The 23338-nt window shown below is 36.9% G+C and overlaps 1 protein-coding gene across 1 annotated transcript in view; it reads left to right on the top strand.

Moving 5' to 3' along the window:
* NPAS3 (neuronal PAS domain protein 3) overlaps window positions 1-23338 on the top strand; it is an 884282-nt gene that overhangs the window by 271557 nt on the left and 589387 nt on the right. The window contains 1 exon segment of the mRNA XM_017895908.1: window positions 13690-13938. Coding sequence (XP_017751397.1) covers window positions 13690-13938 — 249 coding nt within the window.

Raw genomic sequence — 23338 nt, 5'->3', positions numbered from 1 at the left:
CTTCCCAGGTGAGGCGATGCCTCGCCCTGCTTCAGCTCTTGCTGGTCAGGCTGCAGCAGCTGACCAGCACCGATTGTCCGGCACTCCCTAGTGAGATGACCCCAGTACCTCAGTTGAAAATGCAGAAATCACCGGTCTTCTGTGTCGCTCGCGCTGGGAGTTGGAGACTGGAGCTGTTCCTATTCGGCCATCTTGCTCCGCCCCCGTAATTGCGCTTTTTACCATTGCTTTCAATTGCGAAAACTGCAATTACTTTTGCAGCAACCTAAACATATACATATAATTATTTTCCACTCTCTGGGCTACTTTTAATAATAGACTAAGTCCCATGAAATAGTAACTTTATCTAACATTGATGGTTTATAGTAAATTTATAAAACAGAAAAGTAAAAGCAGAAACTTTACCACTCAGAGGAAACTACTGTTAATAATTATGGTTTCTTTTAAGTTCAGCTTTCTTCGTTTTCCTCCATTTTATGTCCCTTTGCCATGTCTTTAATGTCACCTGGCTTTGCTGAAAATCTTCATACCTATACCTTTATGTGCCCCATAATTAAATTCTACTCCCAGGGAAGGTTATTAATGGCACTAAACCACAGGTTGCTAATTGCCACAGGCCAAATGAGAATCACAACAGGCCTACAAAGAGTTTCATTTTTAAAATAAGATGCCAGTGCTTCCAAAAACTGGAAGATGTTATATTAAAAAATCTGGATTTTAGTCTTCTTTCTGAAAGGAAGATCTGGCAACTTTGGGGCCACATTCCAATCTAGTAACAAATGTTTTCATGAATAATGAATATCCCCTGTATGCTGGGCAAGTGCTTTCCAGTTTTCCACAGGACCTACCATTCCTTGTTACTATTCAGCAGTAAGATCCAGTTTCCACTAGTCATCATCCTTGCACTGCTTTCTTTCACCTAGTCATCGTTGCTCATTTGCATAATTTTCTTTGATCCTGCAGGTATTTGAGTTTTTGTGACCCTTACTTTAATTCATTTACAATACAATAGTCTAACCATTTCAGAAAACGAACAACATCCAAACTATACCACTCTTCTTACATGTATGAATTTTATGAAAAGAGATATGACTAATCCAAATGAATGATTCTCAGAAGAAATCAAATAGAAGAAAATGAGAAAGACAGAAGGCATTTGAAGGACCATCCTGGGACACTTAATAGAACGCCAACTTTATCTAATGCTAGTAAAGCTCAAATACTACCTCTAAGAAGTTTGGAAGTGTTGAGTAATTGGTGAAGTTATAGCTAGAGGCAGCTGTATATAAAATTCACTGTCCTAACAACGGTGTGTGTGTGTGTGTTTGTGTTTGTGTGTTTGAAAAGTGACTCATTTCTACAATCATGGGAACATGGCCATGTTGCCCCATTGCCCTTGGTGGTTCATTGAAGTCCACACTGTCTTTGTAAAGATGCCATTGGGAATCACTGCCATTTTCAGAAGTGAAGCTGAAGACTTAGTGATATTTTGTTGCCTGATAACTCAAAAGGACACTTTTGAGATGAATATCTCAGCCCAAACAAAACCAAATAAAATGCAGAGAGAAGACAGGTATATTTAAGAAAGGGCTCATGTAAAGCGTCCTGTGACAGGCAGGCAACAGGATATCCGCCTTGGTCAAGGATCGTGTTGAGCTGTCAGTTCAGGGGGAAGTGCTCAATCATGTAGTACACATTTTGTGTATTTCAACCAATTATTCAGTGGATTATAGGTTCTGATACTAAAGTTATTTGTGGAGGCTTTGTGATGGGGGCACATTGAGAAAATTGCTGGCTTTCATTGCCCCATTTCAATTAAGTAGTCTCTACATCAGCTTCCAAATCATGTGCTTTCCTCCATCTGAGAACTCTCAACAGTTGGGATTAATGTTACTATTAATGTTACATTAATGATTTGTTCAAAATCCAGAAATTCAGTGCTGACTTTCAATTAAGATAACTGAAACTTTTCAGTTTTATATGTACTTATATTATGATACAATCTTTTGTTTTTCCGTAATCAACTTGCAAGCTCATGCAATAAATTTTTAAATGTGCCTAATTATTTTATTTTTATGTTACATATTTTAAACATTTGTTTTCTACATAGAAATGTTACTGGGCCTGGTGTGTTGGCTCAGGCCTATAATCCCAGCATTCTGAAAGGCCAGGGTGGGCAGATCACTTGAGGTCAGGAATTTGATACCAGCCTGACCAACATGGCCAAACCCCATCTCTACTGAAAAACACAAAAATTAGCCAGGTGTGGTGGTTCACACCTAGAGTCCCAGCTACCTGGGAGACTGAGGTGGGAGAATTGCTTGAATCTGGGAGGTGGAGGTTGCAGTGAGCCGAGAGAACATCACTGCACTGTAGCCTGGGTGACAGAGTAAGACCCTGTCTAAAAAAAAAAAAAAAAATGTTACCAATATTTGTCATCCTGTTACTTAAGTAGACTTGGTTAGAATAACTAATTTGTAATTCCTCAAAGGCAAATTTTTATGAGAGGACTAAGCACCTAATAAAGGAATAGCAGCTTATCAGAGGACTGAGCACTTTTTAAAAACGCGTGTAGGGTCCAGGGAAGACTTGGTTCCTGAGTAATGGAAGCCTAGAAACAGGCATTTCCTATGTTGTCTCACTTTAAATGCTTCTATGTGAAATATCATGGCTCTTCAAATTAAATCTTACATGGTAATCCCTGCCACATAAAACATTTAGGCTCCTTATATGTGTAGTCTTATGCCATAGAGCTACCCTGCCAACAAGGGCCAAACCTATTAGAGATGGGAAGTACAGTAGTCAATTAAAAAGCAAAGAATGATTCTAATTACAGTAGTTAGGTCTGTGTTACAAAGCTTGGTAGAGACCCCAAGATACCATAAATTGTGGCAACTTCTTAACCCAGACTTGGGACAGGATCTGAGAACGTAGTTCAGGAAGCACTGTCTGTGCAATATGTTGTGTGTTGATTTGTATACGTTTTCTTCTCCGTAAGAGCCTGTAGCTGCCATCAGGTTTTCAAGGGTGTGACACATGGAAAAAGTCAATCACTGAATGGAATCACATTCCATCCCCAACCAGCAGCCGGCAAATTATACACTGAACAAAGCTCTGCTTTGGGATTTTGAGGGGGCCATAAAGGACATGGAAACCCTGGCTGCATGCTAAGGGACTCAGTCGTCTGGTTAAGACCCTTGTGGGATTACTTGAGAAGGGACGAAGACTTCTCCCAGCCATTCCAGTTCCAACTCTCTTTTAGAGGCGTGACCAAGCCAAGCATTTTCTCCAAATACTTCTCAGGCCCTACTATTGCAAAAAGTAGGGAAAGGATGGCATTTGATAGCACTATTTGGCCAATCATTTATTGGAAAAAAAATGCCTTTAAGTATCAATGCACTTCTCATGCTCAATATGGATCCAGTAAATTATATTTTCATTTTTTCAGAAAGTAATTTTATATTAAAAGTTTACTGAAACAAGTCCAGCAAATAGTTAGGCTCCACACCCTATATGCAAAAGAAATGGCCTTGCCATATAGAAATAAACAATCTTAATATTTTGATATCTAGCAGCTCATTCAGATATGGATATATATTATCTCCATATCTTTAAAGATATATAGCTATAATTATATGATCTCAACACATGCTGCTTTAGAAACTGCCAGTTATTGTTGAACATATTGTAAAGTATTTCTAAGCCATTGAATATATTTCAAGATCCTTGTTTAGTATCTTGAGAATATCCCATACTTTAAAGCTTATTAAAATGCAGTAAATATCCTTTTGGCTATATGTTTGTTTACATATTTGGTTATTTTTTCTTAAGGTTTTCTATAAGTTAGCATGGGCCTAAAGTGGACAAATTTGTAAGCTGTTGGATATATAGTTGCTAAAGTGTTTTCTAGAAATTGTAATAATTTAGGCTCCTGGCAACCATACATGTGCTTTTGGAATCTGGATGAAAGGTGAAATAACAATATGTGTCTTAAAAAAACAGATAAGTGAGAGAAGGAGTGTACAGTTTCTTGAGGCTGATGAACTTGTATTCTCAGTTGTAGTGTTTAAAAAGAGGGACCATTTTACTTAGTGATCTCTATTTCACAAAGGAACATGGATAAAGTATAATGGTGTGTTCACTGGTGTCAAGTAAAGCATATGCTATGTTTGCTAGTATTCACTTGACCGTAACTTAAATTTTTCATACCTAAAGATCTTTAAACTTGTCAAAGTATACTTTTTCCTTCCAAATGTGTTGTATCAAGCTTGAAAGTCTTCAGAAGCTTTCTTCCACTTAGTTGTGCTTTCAGAAGTGTTTGAAATCACACTTAAAGAAAATTAAAAGAAAAAATGAATTTTCCCTCTAGAAAGGTCTTTTGAATTTGAATTCCAAAGCAATTTAGTTTGGGACTTATAGCACTTAACAGCAAATCTATCTACTCCAAATTAGAATAGGTGTTTATAAGCCTGAAAATAGGGGTTTTATTGGATATTTCATTAAGGAATTAAGTTTTCATAGCAATTATGAAATTTATAAGGGTGATTATAAATTAAATAAAATTTTTATCAGTGACCTAATTGTCATATAAATATAATAGAAAAAAGGGAATCAGGATTTTATTCCTATAGTGGCAATATTGCACATTAGTGATAAGGACTTGAGTTATCTTGCCAAGGTTCAAATGACATCTGCAACCATCATTGGCCTTAGGTAAGTTACTTTTTCTCTCTCTGTGTGAATTTTCTTGTGGGGCAATAAGACTTCTGGGAGGACCAAGGATCCTGGTTTGCCCAGAAATGTCCTGTTTTTAGCACCTAAAATCCAACATCCAGGGAAAGCCCTCTCTGAAACAAGAAAACTCCCAGTTTTGGGGGATGGGTATGGAAAGCTGGAGGGAAAATAAAAAAAAAAACTCATACAGTGCTCCCCCTGCCAGTAGTGGCTGAAAACAATGCTGTTTTTAGCATCAGTCATATCCAGCGTAGACTACTACCTTCCATAGTCACTGTTACCAGTTTTCCCCTTCATTGCTGATACTGCAACCATGAATTAGATGATGTTGAAAACACTTGGACCTTGACTGAAATATAGTAAGCATTCAAACATATTCATGTTTATCATTATATTAGGTTCCATGATGTTCTTTGATGGTGCTGTATACTGTTAAAAAAGCAGAAATAGCATGTATTCTTTCCTGTTATTCATATTATGAAAAATAGTACTGTAGTTCTTTGGAGTGGTAGAAATTTAAGCAATTGCCCTTTGCATGGTCGGTGAAATGTCCTGCCGTCAAAGGGTGCCCACAGTTCCCTTTCATTTTTCCTTTCTGCAGAAATGCTCTGACCCTTTCAAATATTTAGCTGTGGACTTTCCTCTCAATGTGTGCTCACGACTCCTGTTACTGTTAATGGAAGTTACACATGTGTGCTCACCAGGATGAGAAAGCCTTTATCCCATGTCAGGCAAAGACCCGTGATCCTGAATCTCTTTCTAAACTTCCGACCTGAAGAGAGCAGTGCAGGGAATTGCTGCTTTCTCACTATATTAGCTTCTTCAATTTCCTTTTAATTGGAGCCTGCAACCCAGATTCTTGTAACTTCAGGGGGATGAACAATACAGATTAATATCTGGATGCTTTCCAGGAAGTTCTCAGCTGAAAGAACATTAAACACACACACACACACACACACACACACACACACACACACATACACACACAGTTGTGGCTATTCACAAATCGCATGTAGTTGCCTAATGAGTCCATATTTGCTTCTGAGTTTTCACATTTGCAGACTGCACTGCTGAGAAAGTAAGTGAAGTGTTCACCCATCTCTGAGTGTGAACTGATTGATTTGATGTACAGGACAAATACTAGAATAGTCCAAATTGTAAACCAGTGGCACAGAACCTTCCAATACAATATTTTACCCTTGTTCAGAACATTCATTTATCCTCAAGAATTCTTTTTAATGTATAAGACTTCAATTTATGTTTAAGAACTAGTAAACTATAGCAGTTTGACAGCCATTCACACTTAATTCTGTGCATTAAACCAACAGCATTCTTTTCCACAAACATCCATTGTTAGGACAATGCTCTCAGACAGAATTTATGAGAAATGGAATTATGTTACCAAGGAGATAGCATTTACTATAATGAAGAGTAGATCCTAGAAAATGGCCCCTTTTACAGCAGCTCAGAGCAGAGCCACAAAAGCAATTGATTGGTCTTGGCATTTAGTCTTATATCAGCTGTGTCATCCATAGCTTCAGGAGTGAGAACACTAATCTAAAGTGACATTTCTGTTCTGGCGGGCTTTTCTGCCCTGATGAAAGCAATTACTTCATTCCTAAATGATAATTTGCAGGAGTTTCAACCACTTTAATTGATAATTTTTTTTTGTTCTGAGTTCAATTGTGAAGTGATTAGCTGATTTGGTAAATAGAAATTTAAGGTGTGAAATATACAAGTTGCTCCAAGGTAAAGTGCAATTTATTGGGTGGAAAGAAATTACTTGATAAAACTGCGGTTTTTTTCCGTTATTATGGAACTGCCAGTTATATAGCTCAAAGTTCTTGGGGGAAAATGAAGAACAAAACACTTTGATTCATGAGGTTTTTGGCAGACACCAAAGCATACAATGAATAGTTTGGTCTTGCTGTGGTTTATTCAAGGGTTATTTGAATCAAGGTGAACATCAGTTGAAAAGGACTGTGCAGACCTCTCAGCGTTCTTTATTACTATTCTAATGACTCATTCTGGAATTAAATCCTCTTATTTAAAGTGTTAAGAATGAAAATGCTCATTGGCTAAAACCAATTAATTTAATTATTAAGTTCAAACATACACAAGGCATTTTCTGAAGATGAGGGAAGGCATTCAGTTGAATGGCTTTAATTACTCTTTTGATCTATTTTACCACAAGTCAAATGGGTCAGGATTATCCCATCAGAATATATCTTAGTTTAAAAACTGTAAGTATACATCTTGATTTTGATACTTTATCAAATGTTAGCAGTTGCAGATGTTTTTTGACATATTTTTTAAGCAATCAATTTCATATTTTCCTACATGTGGAAAAATAATGGTCATTTCACATGTTAAATGAGAAAAATAAAGCAAGAATGAAGGTCAAACTGATTTAGCACATCAAACAGTCTTTGTCAGCCAAGCTTAATATATCCTGAGTTTGTGGAACAAATGAAATTTTGCTGGTATGTTACACTTTGCTTCCAAACAACCATTACAACTGGTTTTATATATTGTGTGAGCATCAGACCATCAAACAGTGCATCTTTACTGACGTGTTTCTGCAGTGATGATCTACAGCAGCAATCTGCCATTTATATAAGGGCAAAATGTGCATCTATATTTAGTTGTGAAATTGGCCTATTATACTCTTGATGTTTACAGAGGCTAACATAAATTAATGATGACAGCTATGAGCAGTACATTAGTTAAGCAGCAGAGTTCTTACCTTGAACTTGAAGGTTCCACTTTTAACTTCCAGTATATACTATCCAGCTTTCTTTACACATTAAAGAAGATTTCTGAAATTATTATCTTTTTTGGAGAGCATTAAACTACTTCAATTTGTGAGCTTTGTTGTGCATATCCTACCAGATAATAGTTGTTTGTGCATTTCTCAATTATATTACCATTACCTTGCGAGAAAGTTGATATTTACAACCATGCCAAGAGAAATATTCTTGGAAGAATTTTTTTCCTTTGAAGTAGGCTGATTTGATTGACTTTGAGCTCTATGTAATGTCATTGTGGGGTGGGCTGTTCTACTAAAAGTAATGAAGAAAGAGCAAGCATTGCTTATAGAATCTTTACTGTACTTTTTCCCTGGGAAGGCTCCTCATTCAGCTCATGTCAGGGCAAGTGTAGGTACTGGAGTAACTATAGATTTCATGGTTAACTACGACCAGAGATCTGACAAGTATGCAGGTGTTCAAAGGTTCATGAGTTAAAATACTGAAGCCTTTGATGAATTTTTGATGGCTGCATTTTTAATACAGGTCGACCTTCTTCCTTTGAGGCTGCATGCCAGATTAATTGATAAATAGTAGAAGTCTGTAGTGCTGGGTTCTCCTAAGCAAAACAAGTAGGAAAATCCATAAAAACCTGTCTGTCTGGCTCCTTAGAAGTACTTTAAAAAGGTAAAATTTAAAATGGTTTTGACCCTGCTTCTCCTTTACCCTATAGTTAGATAACTAAAACCTGCCATGTTGTTTTATAAAGACTAGATATTATATTCTAAAAGTTTACGTGAAGGTGTTTTGTGTTCAAACTACAGCTTGGAGAAGGATTTTTACATAGAGATAGTGTGGATCTGTCAATAAGGTCAGTATCTGAACCTCCTTCATAAAAATAAATTATTTAAAAGTTGATTAAAATATGGCTATGAATAAATCACTGAAGAGGAAGAAACATTTGGTTAAGTTGGCTTCTATACTCTGTGGCTACCTATTTTTAATATTTGTTATCCTCTGTGGATGTACAGCTGTATTATTTCCATAATCATTATAACCATCTCTGTGAAGTGGGAAACCGAAGTAATCAATTTTTCAAAGCTAAATTTGATCAACCACAAAGGATAACTTACCTCTTTTAATTAAATAAGTCATCAAGTCCAAAGCTATCTGTTTTTCCCACTGTGGACAAGTGGCCCAGTAAACAATTGACCCCTTATCCAGCTTCATGGTAGATTCACAAAGATTGCAAATTCTGAGTCAGTTTCATAATATTGGCTTTTTGATAGCATTAGCACCCTTTTTAAAAAACATTTTTGGGGATATGTTTTGCTGGCTTCTAGCTTGAAAAGAATTTCATGATTTGACCTTGTCCCCAAAAATAGAGGTTGAGGAGGCAGCTGCTGTGCAGCTTCCTCGGTTCCGGGTACCACTTGTCCTGGGTGAGCTCTCCATGGTCCTGGATCTGGGGCTTTGCCTGATTTTCAAGAGAACTTTCAGGTTTGTGATCTTTTGACAGCTATTTTGAAAGATCGTCTTGTCTAGGAGTACACATATACTCCTGATTAATAATTATCATTGCCATTTAAAAGCCTTCCATAGGCATTTTCACAATCTTCCTGAGTAATCGTTCTTGTAACAGCTGTTTAGATGTTCATTTTATAGTATAAACAAAATTGCTTGTCCTGCAATTGAATGTCACCTTTTATGTTATTATACTAAAAAAAAAATGGCTCCTTATTACCCTGCACAAAAAATTTTATAAATCTTTAAGCATCCCCTAATTAAATATATTTTTTATTTGAACAACTCATTAAGTACACTTATGATATACAATGAGTAGACCATAGACAAAATGAGGACTATAATAAAAGGAAAAATGCATTATGTCAGAATCAAGGAATAGAAATGAGTGAGAAGAGAGTGCACATTATTAATGGGCATTGCAGGCCTTAGAAAGAAAGAACTACCAATGTGAAGTGAGCTTAGGTTTCCATTTAACATGTCTCATACAGCATTACTATGTGTCAGGCACCATTGTAAAGATCTTATTTAAAAAATGACTCATTTAACTTAATTCTAACAACAACCTTATAGAGTATTATCCCATTTGACAGATGAGAAAAAGTGAGGCAGTAGAAGTCACCTCAAATGTACATAATTAGTAAATAACAAAACCAGGATTTATACCCAGGCTGGCTAGCTTCACAATCCATTCTCTTATAAGAAGAAATTATAGACATTAGGCTGGGCGTGTTGGCTCACATCTGTAATCCTAGCAATTTTGGAGACCAAGGTGGGCAGATCACTTGAGGTCAGGAGTTTGAGACCAGCCTGGCCAACATGAAAAATTAGGTGAGCACGGTGGTGCATGCCTGTAGTCCCAGCTACTTGGGAGGCTGAGGCAGGAGAATCACTTGAACCTGGGAGGCGGAGGTTGCAGTGAGCTAAGATTGCACCACTGCACTCCAACCTGGGTGACAGAGTGGGACTCCATCTCAAAAAAAATCCAGAATGATAGACATTAGATTATTAGCCTTTTGAGAATCTGAAAATCATTTACTATTTCTCCTATCTATCTACCTATTTATATGCACACACAGTATTGCATATAATATCCACATACACACATACATATATGTGTGTTTTGAAATTATTGATGTTGTTTTTGTTGGTGGCAATAATGTTTTGTGAGGATAATGTAGTCATCAAAAGGAGTTGAAATTTTCATTTGCTGAGGATTCATGAAGAATCTGTTTTCTGCTATTCATAATCTAAGTGCAAGAACATTAGAGCAATGGGAAGTTTAGGCCCAGGGAGTAACTATTTGGCTCTGAAGTTTAATCAGATTTTAGATGGCAGAGACTGGCACTATAACATTTTACTCATGTACAACTAATCTATTCCATCTTTAGTACTCTAGACATAACAACCACAATACTTTTGTTTAGAACAAAACGTGCACATACAAAGTTTATTTTGGGTTTTAATATAGTTCTTAATCCAGTTTGAGGATTGCTTATAACTAGGCCCTACTTTACAAAAACAAGTGAAAGATTAATGCACAATCTAGAGTGTCATTGTCTTAAGGTCTTTGTCTTCATCTGTTACACCAGCATCTCAACAACCTTTATAATCCTTTGGCTGTGCTTTATTGCTGTTGCCCACAGAACCAATTACTGCTTATTACAGACACAGTGATATCATTCTGAAAGTCTTCTAAACTATGGTCCCTGCATAATGATGCGATGTGGGAGTCGTGGAAATCCTTTGTTATTAAGATTACTACCAAGAAGATTACTTTAATAGGGGGACACTGTGTGCGTTAGAGTTAAAAAAAAAAGAAAAGAAAAGAAAAGACAAGGTGGAGAAAACAAGGAGGTAGGATAGGAAGAGATAAAGTAAATTCTGACCAGTGCTATTTTAGAAAAGTAGTAAAACATCAGAAAACATGTTAGGCAAGGCATCCAAAGGCATTAGTGTCTGCTTACTCCCCTTCCCTGAATGGATAGAGAAAAGCCATCTCCCTAATATATATCCTTTATAGCCTATTGAGTTGATACCTGTGATCTTGGGCTTTGTCTCCCATATGAAGATGAATTTTTTCCTTAGATTATTGATAAGCCTATAAATTAATTTCAATTTCAGAATAATTGCTTAATCCTCTACTTTCCTTCAGTTGAATAAATTCCAGATGTAAATATTATGGTATATTATGTAGGTAACAAATAAATACATTTGTGATCATTCTGAGTGACATGAATAAAGGAAAATTACATGTGAAGTTACTTTTGTAATTGTCTGTCCAAACTATTACCCAATTGTAAAATTAGTCCCTGATCCATGTTTGACCATGACATGTTTTATTTGGCTTGCATGACTTTTTAAAGCTTTAATTTGTTAAAATACCAAAATTGGGAAATGTCATATACAAGTTTAGATGTTGTCCTCTAGAAGTGGTGACACCAGGTGTGACTTTCCCCAAAGCGGCATCGGCTCAAACTGTGCTACCCCTTGGCAAGAGTTGTCCTTCAGTTCCTCCCAGTCCCCACCAGTCCTCTTCACTCACTGGCATTCCCTGCCTGAACCCTGAAAGCCCTTGAGTTCATAACCCCTGCTCTACAGCCCCATCATAGTCACTTACTGAACCAAAAAAAAAGTTGTAAGTTTAGCCCACCTTCTGGAGTAGTATTTAATTGCAAGAACACAAAAAGAATAAAGCACTGAACTTGAGTGTCATTGTCATTGAACTAGAGTGTCATTGTCTTAAGGTCTTTGTCTTCATCTGTTACACCAGCATCTCAACAACCTTTATAATCCTTTGGCTGTGCTTTATTGCTTTATTTATTCCTCCCCTATGTACAAGTGTTAGGGAAAATATGTCCAGAGACATAGTTTCTTTTGGCACAGCTGACTTAAATGTTGATAGATAAATTACTTTTATTCTGTAAAGGGAGGAATGTGAACTATTCTTGTATCCTAAGGTGTTAACCTGGATCCTAGTTGTGCTTACACTTCGTCAGATTCTAAGACATCTCTCACTTATGTAGCTTTCAACCAGCTAAAATTGAGCACTTGTAGAATTGAATGGAGGTTGGCCCAGTTATTGGGAAATAAGTGATAAAACATGTCTTTTCCTTGTAAATTAGTAATGTTTCTGCCTGACTTTATCACTTGAGATGTATCAAGGGACACAGATTTTGTCACCTGAGACTGCTGCTACTCTGAAGATGATAACATTAACTTGTCTAATTCTGCAAAAGACATTTGTTAGCTAATGTAGACTATTTTATTAATAGAGCAAACATAAAACTGGTTGGGTATTAGCCTAGCAAGTATCTGACCACAGCATTATGGCATTACTTAGATTACATTGATATTCAGTAAGATATTTCAGGTGTGAGTTCTGCAGTAAAATACAGTGTTTCCACCAGGAAACAATGTCAGGAATCCTATAATGTAATAGGGAATATTATTCTCCATAGTATATTAAAAGAGAATGGAGCCTCACTGCTGAGTCAATTTTGATCTCTTCCTATGGTCTTCCTTCCTTCCTTGTTTCTCTCTTTCTTATTATTTCATAATGGAAAAAAAAAAGAATACTGGACTCAAATATTTACAGTGCTTTCAGAATTCAATCAAATGCATACATAAAAATAATTTTAATGGTATCTTGATACTGAAAATATTATCTAGCTACTTATCATTGGGGTCTGATTTTTTAATCTATTTCTCATCAGACACAAAGCAGAGCAATTCAGAGCAGGTGGAATTCTCCTGTCAGATGCTCACACACAACTTCAGTTGTGCCAGATTCTGCCCTCAGCAATGTGAGCAAACTTCAAACAGAAATGCACATGAATAGTTGAAGGAAAATGCTGGATCCCACCTGTTGCCTCTTCTGGGAAGTAATATGTCTATAATGTTTATGAATTTTAATAACCCATACAGAGCTTTATCTTTCAACATTAAATTTATATTATCCTAAAGTTTGACTTCTTTGGGCAATATATTTTATTCTCTAGTATCTTAGAAAATCTATCTACTAATATATGTCCATTAATAAAGAAGTATTCTCTTATCCAGCAGTTATCAGCACATTTATGAAATTACATTGAAATCTTCATTTTAAATATGATGTTTTCTTCATCTAACTGAATGTGCTGTGATCTTTATTGAGGGCTGGAAGCATATTTGTTGATTCTGACAAGGTGAATTGTATTTGTGTTTATCTTCTGCTCCCCAAGATTATAATTGAAACAAATTTTCCAAAATAGTTCCTTTTGATTAAGATCCCATACTGATGAAAGTTAAGTGAACAAAAGTATTAGTTTGAAATAGATACATGAATGTAAGCCCAATTTATAAATTGCTTATAGTTGATAATATCAAGTCACACCTGTAAACCTTCTGTTAGGTCTTAGGAACAATAAATACATCTCAATGCATGGACAATTGGAGGAAAAAACCTTAACAGGTAAAACACAATTTTTACTCATTGGACTTGAGTTTGCAAAATGTAAGGCCAGAGTTAGAGTTTATGGCTTTCGTGGACATTTTCTGGAACTCATTTTACTGTCACTCTCTAATTTTGAAATAGTTTTTGGTAGAATTTTGGTGGGAACAAAGGAAATACAAAGAAGGCAGTATTTGAGTGATGACAAAGTCACATATTCTAAACCACACTTTCTCACTCCTTTGATTTCAGTTTACAAGCATTGAGAAAGGAGAAATCCCGAGATGCTGCTCGCTCCCGCCGGGGAAAAGAAAACTTTGAGTTCTATGAATTGGCCAAGTTGTTGCCTCTTCCTGCAGCCATTACCAGCCAGCTTGACAAGGCATCCATCATTCGACTTACAATTAGCTATCTGAAAATGAGGGACTTTGCTAACCAGGGGGACCCTCCGTGGAACTTGCGAATGGAAGGCCCTCCACCTAACACATCAGTAAAAGGTAAGTTTTAGGCCACTGTTCAGTCTGAATATGATGGTCTGTAGGGGTCTGTAAGATGAAATGTTTACCATCATCCTTTCTTCTTTTCCTGCATATCAAATCCTTTAAAGGGATACAAATGTGGAAATCTGAACTCTGCATGAGAAAGACACCATGTGAAGGTGAAATAAACCTCTTATTTTTCTATTTTATTTTCAAAAGTCTATCAGCCTAAAATTCTATCACTTTACATAAGATTTCAGAGAAATGAAAATGAAATGACACATTAAAATGCTTCTTGGGTTTAATTTATGTTTTACAATTACATACAAATTCTTCATGAGTGGAGTATGGACATATTTGTTAAAGCACAGAGCTGACATTTTCTGCCTTAAGTAATGAAAGAAAGGCAGGGAGCAGAGCTCTTCCATCTTTAGCAGGCATTTTAGGTTAAAGATTTTATTGACCAACAAAAATCAATCTATGTATTAGTGTTTCAAGTTTCCCTATATACATATTACCTCAAAGTTATAAACATACTTTTTTATTCTAATCCTTGATGCAGTTACTCTTACAACTTAGTATCTTTAAATGTTAGGTGATTTTTCACTCTGATGCCTAAGACAGTATTTTCTTGTGTGTTCCTGAAATTCCTAATAATTTATGGCATTTAAATATACGTGCATATATTTATTGATGTATATGTGGTGTTGGCCATTGGTTTTCTGTCTTTAAGGGTGTTCTATTCAAGGTGTATGGCCTAAAGAATCTGCCAGATTCTCATGTTCGCATTCTGTATCTAGACACTTGATAGAATTAAATAAAACTGGGCATTTGGAGGAGTTGCAGGCAACTTCCTCTGGGGAAGAATTAGCTTCTTTTGTTACATCTTGCCAACTACCTTTGGAAAAGTCCCTGTACTCTTGGCTATAACAGGAAAGGGTACTAGTGGGGAGCTGTAATCTTTTGTAGGATTCAGATTGAAATGAAGGGTCAAAAGCAGTTGTTATTTACAATTTTGTGGTAAGAGCTGTGATCATATATGTGTCTGTGAGAGTGTAAATTTGTTACTTGGGGATTGTGTTATGCATATTAGAGGTGGAAAATGATAATTTTAATTGTAACAGGTTATTTTTTTCTAGAGCAACAGTTGGCAAACATTTTCTGTAAAGGGCCATGTAGTAAATATTTTAGGCTTAATGGGCTACTCAATTCTGCTGTTGTAGCACAAAATTAGCCATAGACATTATGTAAACAAAACAATGTGGCTGTGTTCCAATAAAACTATATTTACAAAATAGGCAGCAGCCACAAAATTATTTCCATAGGCTATAGTTTGCAGACCACTTTCTAGAGTGTAAGAATGACACTTAAAGATTGAGGAGAACACACAACAGAGGTACCTCTCAAGGACAGGATGTCAGTCAAAGGTAGCCCAGGAAAAATAAAGCAAGGCACATTCGATCTGTCCTTTTACATCCCTTCTGCCCTTGAGCTTGTAGATACCAATTCAGTAACACACTAATTCATGTTCTAGATTGTATTAGTCTGTTTTCACATTGCTATAAAAAACTACCCGAGACTGGATAATATATAAACAAAAAGGTACAATTGACTCACAGTTTCACATAGCTGGGGCGGCCTCAGGAAACTTACAATTATGGCGGAAGGCGAGGGGGAAGCAAGGAACCATGGCAGCAGATGAGAGAGAGAAAGAGACAGCAAAGGGGGAAGTGCCACTTTTAAACCATCAGATCGCGTGAGAACTCGCTATCACGAGACAGCATAGGGAAACGGCCCCTATGATCCAGTCACCTCCCAGAAGGTCCCTCTCCTGACACGTGGAATTATTAATGCAATTAGAGACAAGATTTGGGTGGGGACTTAGAGCCAAACCATATTATAAATACTAGTACCAAATTTTTCCAAGCTAAATATATAAATATAATTTTAGTAAATAGACATTAGACACATTTTTTTCACTCTTGTTTGAGGCACAGGCTATCTTTATTCCAAATCATACAAGATGAAAGGATGAGGGTAACAGGTTAGGAACCATACCATGTGAAAAATATGTAATAATTATTCAATTATATAAGTTCAAAAATATATTATTCAAATGAAATAATGGAATGGACCTGTATTTATTTAATATAACTCAGCAAATTTTTATTTGTTTATTTTCATTGTTAAAGGTGTTTGTAGTCAATAGGCTTTCTTGGCAGTAATGGCTACCAAAGTAGAAAAATGTGATGCTTCTGTTGTTTGTCCATTTGTCTATGATGTACCAGAATCATGCCCTTTTAGGCATGCAAATGTATAGATCACATGTAATTATTCCCTCCTTTTATGAGGGATAGTTAGATGAAGCAAGTGTAAAGTGGAAACGACTTTGCAGTTCAGTGTTAGCATATCTAAGGCAAGAATCCACTTTTCTTGCCTTTCTGTCTAGTATCTATCACTTCTTGTCATCCCTACAGATAATACTTGTTTTATATCACCATCATCAAACATTTTAGGTGAGAATTTTCTCAGCTTCAGACTGTTATAATACTTCATTTTTATTTTGTGGCCTTCAATTCAACTCTTTAACTTATTATTATGATTAAGATGTATAAAAAGAAGATAAAACGTGGTTGTTGCCCCCACATTGTTGCAGTTTCTGGAATGGCATGGTAGTGTCACTGAGAGATAACAGGGTAGTGGAGATGTGTGGTTAGAAACCTGGAAGGAGATAACGGATTTTATTATATTTAAAATTCCATCCAGATGATGGCAGAGCATCTAAGTTGGTACATGTACACTTTCACTATTAGTAAACTGGTGATAGGTTAGAAATGAAGATATAAACATAGTGACTCCCTACTGTCTACCCTGGCTCTCAAAAGTAGCTAGAAATATAAGGAGCACTTTCTATAAACTGGTTCTACTGTAAAATATATGTACATTTTATTGCTTTACTCTAATTCTTTAATGCAAAACTGCTATTCATTCTGATCAAACATTCATGAAACAATAACATCAAAAGAAATTCATTTTAATTTATTAAGGTCTTCTATGTTGTGCCCTTGAAGACGTTCATATGGATAAACAAGCTTATATAAATAGCCTGCAGCATCATGTGAAGTGCAGTTCATAATCCAACAATAAAACGATAGACATTATACTTCATGCTTCTCCAAGCAATCTCTTGAATAAACCTAAAGGCATTTGGAAATTTGTATGAAAAGTACTTACATTGTGATGGCAGCATTTTTTTAATGTGATGAGTTGATCATGTTAATAATTAAATTTCAAAGCTTAAATTTAAATTTGTCCCACAAAACCGTATAGAAATTTAATCACTTTAATTTATGGCTTCAGAAAGGTCCTTTACTGTGCCCTGTGCAGTATTCATCACATCTTTTCTTAACAGTCTATAAAGGTTGATGAGTTTGTTTTGTGATTCCCATTGTATACAGATTATTACAAGTTATGCTTGCAGAAAGAACACTCAGGTGACAGTATGTAATATGTCCCAAGTCAATTACTTCATGGAAATGATATGTTAAGCAATTGGAAGGTAACTGATAGTATTTTCCATTATTTTAGAAATATCTGTATTGTTATAATACAGATCAAATCTACAATGAACATTATGCATTATTCAAGAAATGACCAGGCATTCTCAGCAGTGTTTCAGCTAAATAACTGATGATTGTAACCTTTAAAGAAATCTCATTGTGGTGACTGTTGGTAAATCACTTCTCCATTCATAGTAATCTCTATTTAGAGGCTATCTAGAAACCATTATATCTTTTATTAATCTTTAAAGCAATAGCCACTGATTTGACATTTGCTAAAACTAGATAAATTTTCTGTCTTTCTAATATCACAGACTTCAGTCAATTTTAAGAGTCTGTCGTCTGCTGCAGCTCTATTAATCTAGGAATATTTACCATTGCAATCATAAGTTTTATTTCAATTTAAATGTGGCAGCTTTTAACCAACAATTTGCCTATGTGTGTGACAGGCAACAATGCTAAAATATGTAAAGTATAAGAAATTCTTAGTCTTTGGAAAGGAACAGTTGAAAAATATGCAAGTTAACTGGTGATTAAAATTGACTGAACACATTAGGGAAGAACTTCACTGTTTTCATAAAATTTCCATTCACTATTTTGGGCATCTATTGTGAATTGAGTAGATGTTTCTGAGAGGAGAGACTTGCAGGCCTGTATTTAAGCAGCATATTAGCTCTCCCTAGCCAAAGACTAGACTCTTACTAAAGCAATGATGTTAAATAGATTTATTTTAAATCATAGTGTAGTGTAACTGAGTATAGGTCATACTCACAGTGACACTAAACTACTGCTATAATGTTGTCCCCCAAAATTAGATAGCATTTTATAAAATGGATTCTGTTTCAATAGAAAGGTAGAGATTCCAAGACTGAGTGATAGGTCATCTTGGTCTAACCAGTTCAGGGGTTTTCCTGTTCCTGTTCTGGCATTTTCCTGTGTACTGACATACATTTACTTCTACCAAGTGACATTCATGCTTTGGGGCAAGGGTCATATTCCTCATTACTAAAAAACCATGTGAGATGAAAGTTCGTAGAATCAGTACGTGGCCATGTACACCCGGCCTACAACATTCTTTTGTCTTTTTACATGGGTAAGAGGAAGAACCCAGACTGTGCACCTTAGCTCTTAGCAGGAGCCTCCCATAGGGCTAGATGAGTAGGGCAAAGATGGTAACGCAGTTCTTGCTTGAATCCTCTTCCTACCTCCATCATCCTCAGCAGACTGAGGAACAGACTCCCTGCTCTGATCTCTACTTATGTTTGTCCCAATCCATAGTAGGTGGTGGTACCCAATGGAAACAGAACCATTCAGAAGCTGAGCTGCCAATGTTCATTGTTGTTTATTTTGGGAGTGAGTGCCAGGTTTTACTAGGACTCGGAAGTGTGATGTAGTTGTCTTTACTTAGGTATGCTTCCAGGAAGTCTTTTTAATTATATGCTGTTATACTTTTGTATCTTTCTAATGAAGTTATGACTTCTGAAAGGAGCTCATTTAAGAAATAACCTTTTACGTTATTTTATTTTACATCATGATAAGACAAGCAATGTTTATATCACCACATTTCCCCAGGACTATTATCTTTGACACTGGGCAGGAAGGGCTTTCTGACAATTGCAGGCTAAATGATAAGAGAGTATGTCTCTGAGACTCTAATTCTTTGGAGTTTTACACTTTTTCATGAAAAGCTTTGATGACTACAAAGGTGAACTCTTTATCATTGAATTATTATCTAACTCAGCATGAAAAATATTATATATAGCATTGCTGATATCTTGCTGCATGCCACTGTTCAAGAGTTGGGCTTGTCACTATTGTTTTCAGAGTATCTGCTGCAATGGAGCATTCAGGATTACCCTCAGCTCCAGACAGTGACTTGAAGAAAGCATGTTTTTGAGAGTGATGGCTGAGAATATGTGAATATTCAGGTGTCCTACTCAGCTATTGCCAGAGAACAAGCAATCACAACATCTAAGTGGCACACAACAACAAGCTTTTACTCATGGAGCTGTGGTTAGGCTGGGAGTTGGCAAGTCTAGACTGGGCTCAGCAGGTGCCTCTGCTTTGGGCCACAGCTCTGGCTGGGCTTGGCTCCTTGCTGGGGGTTCAGCCTAGCTCTGTCCCATGTTAGAAGGCAGCAGCTATTTGGAAGTAGCTCTTTCGTGGTGATGGAGGCAAAGCTGTAAGAAGGGTGAACAAAAACATGCAACGTCTCTAAATGGTGTGACTCAAAACTGTCATGGGGTCATTTCTGTTCAGTCGTTGGGTCAGAGCGGATTGCGTGGCACAGACCAAAGTCAAGGGGCAGGGAAGCACATTGCACCTCTATTGGGAGATACTGCAAAGAAACGTGGCCAATTTCACAGATAAAAGATGAAAAACATGAATCTGTAACTTATTTTACCTTATCCAGAGTAGTACTTGTATATTGTTTTAATCTGTAGTTTTTGTTTGCCCAAAATGAGAAGTGGGCTAGGCATGGTGGCTCATGCCTATAATCCCAGCACTTTGGGAAGCTGAGGTGAGAGGACTCCTCCAGCCCAGGAGTTTGAGGTTACAGTGAGCTATGATTGCACCACTGCCCAGAGGGAGAGCTTGTCTCTAAAAATTTTTTAAAAGGAGAAGTAGAGGCCAGGCGTGATGGTTCACACCTGTAATCCCAGCACTTTGGGAGGCCGAGGTAGGCGGATCACAAGGTCAGGAGATTGAGACCATCCTGGCTAACACCGTGAAACCCTGTCTCTACTAAACAAACAAACAAAAAAAAACAAGAATACAAAAAATTAGCCAGGCGTGGTGGCGGGTACCTGTAGTCCCAGCTACTCGGTATGCTGAGGGAGAAGAATGGCGTGAACCCAGAGGCGGAGCTTGCAGTGAGCTGAGATTGTGCCACTGCACTCCAGCCTGGGCAACAGAGCGAGGATCCATCTCAAAAAATAAATAAATAAATAAAAATTTTAAAAGTTTTTAAAAATGAGAAGTAGAAATAAGGAATTTTTTGTGGAGACTTTGGAAATGTGGGCAAAAGAGTGCAAATGTGCTCTTTTGCATTCTACATCAAGATTAATCAATGTCTATTGCCACTATTATCTCATTTTTCTCTAGCAGCACTGAGTGGTAAAACCCCTCAATTTGTGCCTTTGAGTATGTCATCATCTGACTGAATTGCTCTTTTCCTTTGTAGGGGCAAAAGCATAATAACTTTTCCTGACCCATCACAAGGGTTATGGCTGAAACTTCCATAACAAAAGACAGGTTTTCAAGAAAAAATTTATTTAATCAAAATTTTACATGATGTGGGAGCTTTCAGAAATGAAGACCCAGAGACCCAGGGAGAAGTACATATTCTTATGCTTAGGTTCGATGAAGAATGGACAGCTGTATAGAAATATGACTGGACAAAAAAGGCATGACCTAAAGATAATAACTTGAGGGGAATTCCAACAGGTCCTGTTTGTTCAGATTTTTCTTGGCCTCTCTGTGTAGCATTCCTTTCTCTAGGTACAGGGCCTGACACCTGTCATGTAAGGGTCTTCGGGGGGAGAGGAGAGGGTCAGATAGTCTTCCTAGATTTTATGGCTTGCTTTGGGGGGACAGAAGTTCTATTGTGCATCATGCACCTTGGGGAAGAAATAGGGAAAGGAGAAAGGAGGGAAAAAGAAGGTCAGAGAGAATATCTTTTTATACCCTTCCAGTCTCCTTCAGTTCGAAGTATTCAGCTTGTCAAAGTGCCGTACTTTGCAATATCACATTCTGAGACCCAACACCTTCTGTTGGGTTTTCTTGAACTCCTATTCAGCTTTCACATGCCAGCTCAGATGTCACTCTCTTGTGCAAATCTCTGATTCCCCAGAGCATTAGTAATTTCTTTCTTTGGGGTATTGTTACATTTTTCTGTTGGTTTGTTATCAACTTACATTGTAATTTGTTTCTTTACATGCCTGTCTCTGTATTGAGACTATGAGCTTATTGAGGGAATAGCCTGGGTCATCTTATTCCTTTTTATATCTCCAGAACCTTGTACAATACCTGTGAAAATAAGTATTTAACCGTGTTTTAAGTCGAATTGTGTAGAATAGAATTATATCTTGGGATTACTATTAGCAGAGTTATATAGTACTGATAAGAACTATGGGTGAGTTTAAATCATAAACTAGGAAGATGCAAAAGAAGAGTAAAAAGGAAGAGCAGAAGAAAAATGGAGGGAGAATGATGGGAATAATGTGAAAACAAAGGGAAATTATGCAGGACATGGAGTAGGTGCTAGAAGCAGGTGTGGCCCCCGGGATGAGCTGCTAGTCCCTGCCCTGTGGTTGGCTTCCGCCGTCAACGTAGTTCTCCATGTGGATGTACATGCAGAGGAGGCGCAGGTTAAACTGTAGTCTCAGTTCCAGCACTTTGGGAGGCTGAAGCAGGTGGATCACCTGAGATCAGGAGTTCGAGACCAGCCTGGCCAACATGGTGAAACCCCATCTCTACTAAAATATACAAAAATTAGGCAGGTGTGGTGGCAGGCGCCTGTAATCCCAGCTACTCCAGAAGCTGAGGCAGGAGAAATCGCTTGAACGTGGGAGGCAGGGGTTGCAGTGAGCCGAGATTGTACCTCTTCGTTCCAGCCTGGTCAACAAGAGTGAGACTCCATCTCATAAGCAAAACAAAACTGTAGTCTCAAGAAAACCATGAGTATTCTGGGTGTGGGAACTCAAGTCCCTTCAACAAATATCTGAGTATCTTCTCCTACTAAGTCAGTCCTCTAAGTTATTTGCCTTGGAGATATTTGCAATTCATAGAGAAACGAATGTGCAATAAATAACGGTAGGGCAGCTTTCAAGAAAATTAAATATACCCTGTGATTGGTGTCATAAAGCCCTCTCTAGACCTCAGTTTTCTTTTTGTCAGTGATTCTGGTCTGGATGATTACTTACTGTCTAATCCAAAGTCCCAATTCCTCAGAAAGGATTTAGTGATTATTGTCTTAAATATTTGAGACTAATAGTCTTCCTTGGACTATCACGTTTCTTGAAGCTGTTTATTAATAATTTCAAAAGCCACGTACCCTAACTCTTCATATTTTGCTGATATTTCTATTTTCCTCTTCTTTTACTTAATTCCCCTGTACGTGGAGGCACCATATCTCCCTTCTATGTGTTCAAAAATATATGGCATTGTTTCTTATCTTAAAAATTTTTGTTTTATTATCAATATTTGAGCATGTGTAATCATTATAAATAAGACAGGAGAATAAGATAACACATAATGAAGTTTTAAAGAAGTTAAATGCAAAATATATGATAAAGATAAAATAAGAACCTAGCGCTTCATGTACTTTTTCTTTGCATTTACTCTCTTGAGAAAACTTTAGGGAACACACTTAGTATTCTATATCACATCCAACTTATTTTAAAAAGTCTACCAGTTCTTGATAATGTAATATTTTAGTCCCGACATCTTGTGGTTTTGCATTATACTGCACTGTACTCACTTATTTAGGACTTTCAACTTTACATGCTCTATTCTTCAGGACTGGCATTCTTCAACGTGTTTTTGTTAGCCCTATCACCTCTTGCAAAGCACAATATATAGTTTCAGTGCTCTGCAGATGATAATATTTCATAAGCATAGCAAAGAAGGAGATACCTCTGACTGCTTTATATGATTGAAATTGTACTGTGGCTTTAATTTTCAGAAACAGCTTTCTAGATACTGTGCATAAGTCTTAGCTCTGCCTTAGTAAACATGTGGTGACCTCCACCTGTGAAAACTAATGTGTCTTTGAATATTGATTGACTGCAGCTTTTCACTTTCTTTCTGGGTCCATAGTGTCTTAGTAAATGTCAGAACCTCAGCATTCTAAAGGAAGGC

This window comes from Rhinopithecus bieti, unplaced genomic scaffold (assembly GCF_001698545.2).
Source record: "Rhinopithecus bieti isolate Rb0 unplaced genomic scaffold, ASM169854v2 scaffold_21703, whole genome shotgun sequence".
Classification (NCBI taxonomy): Eukaryota; Metazoa; Chordata; class Mammalia; order Primates; family Cercopithecidae; genus Rhinopithecus; species Rhinopithecus bieti.
This window is presented reverse-complemented; position numbering and strand designations above follow the sequence as displayed.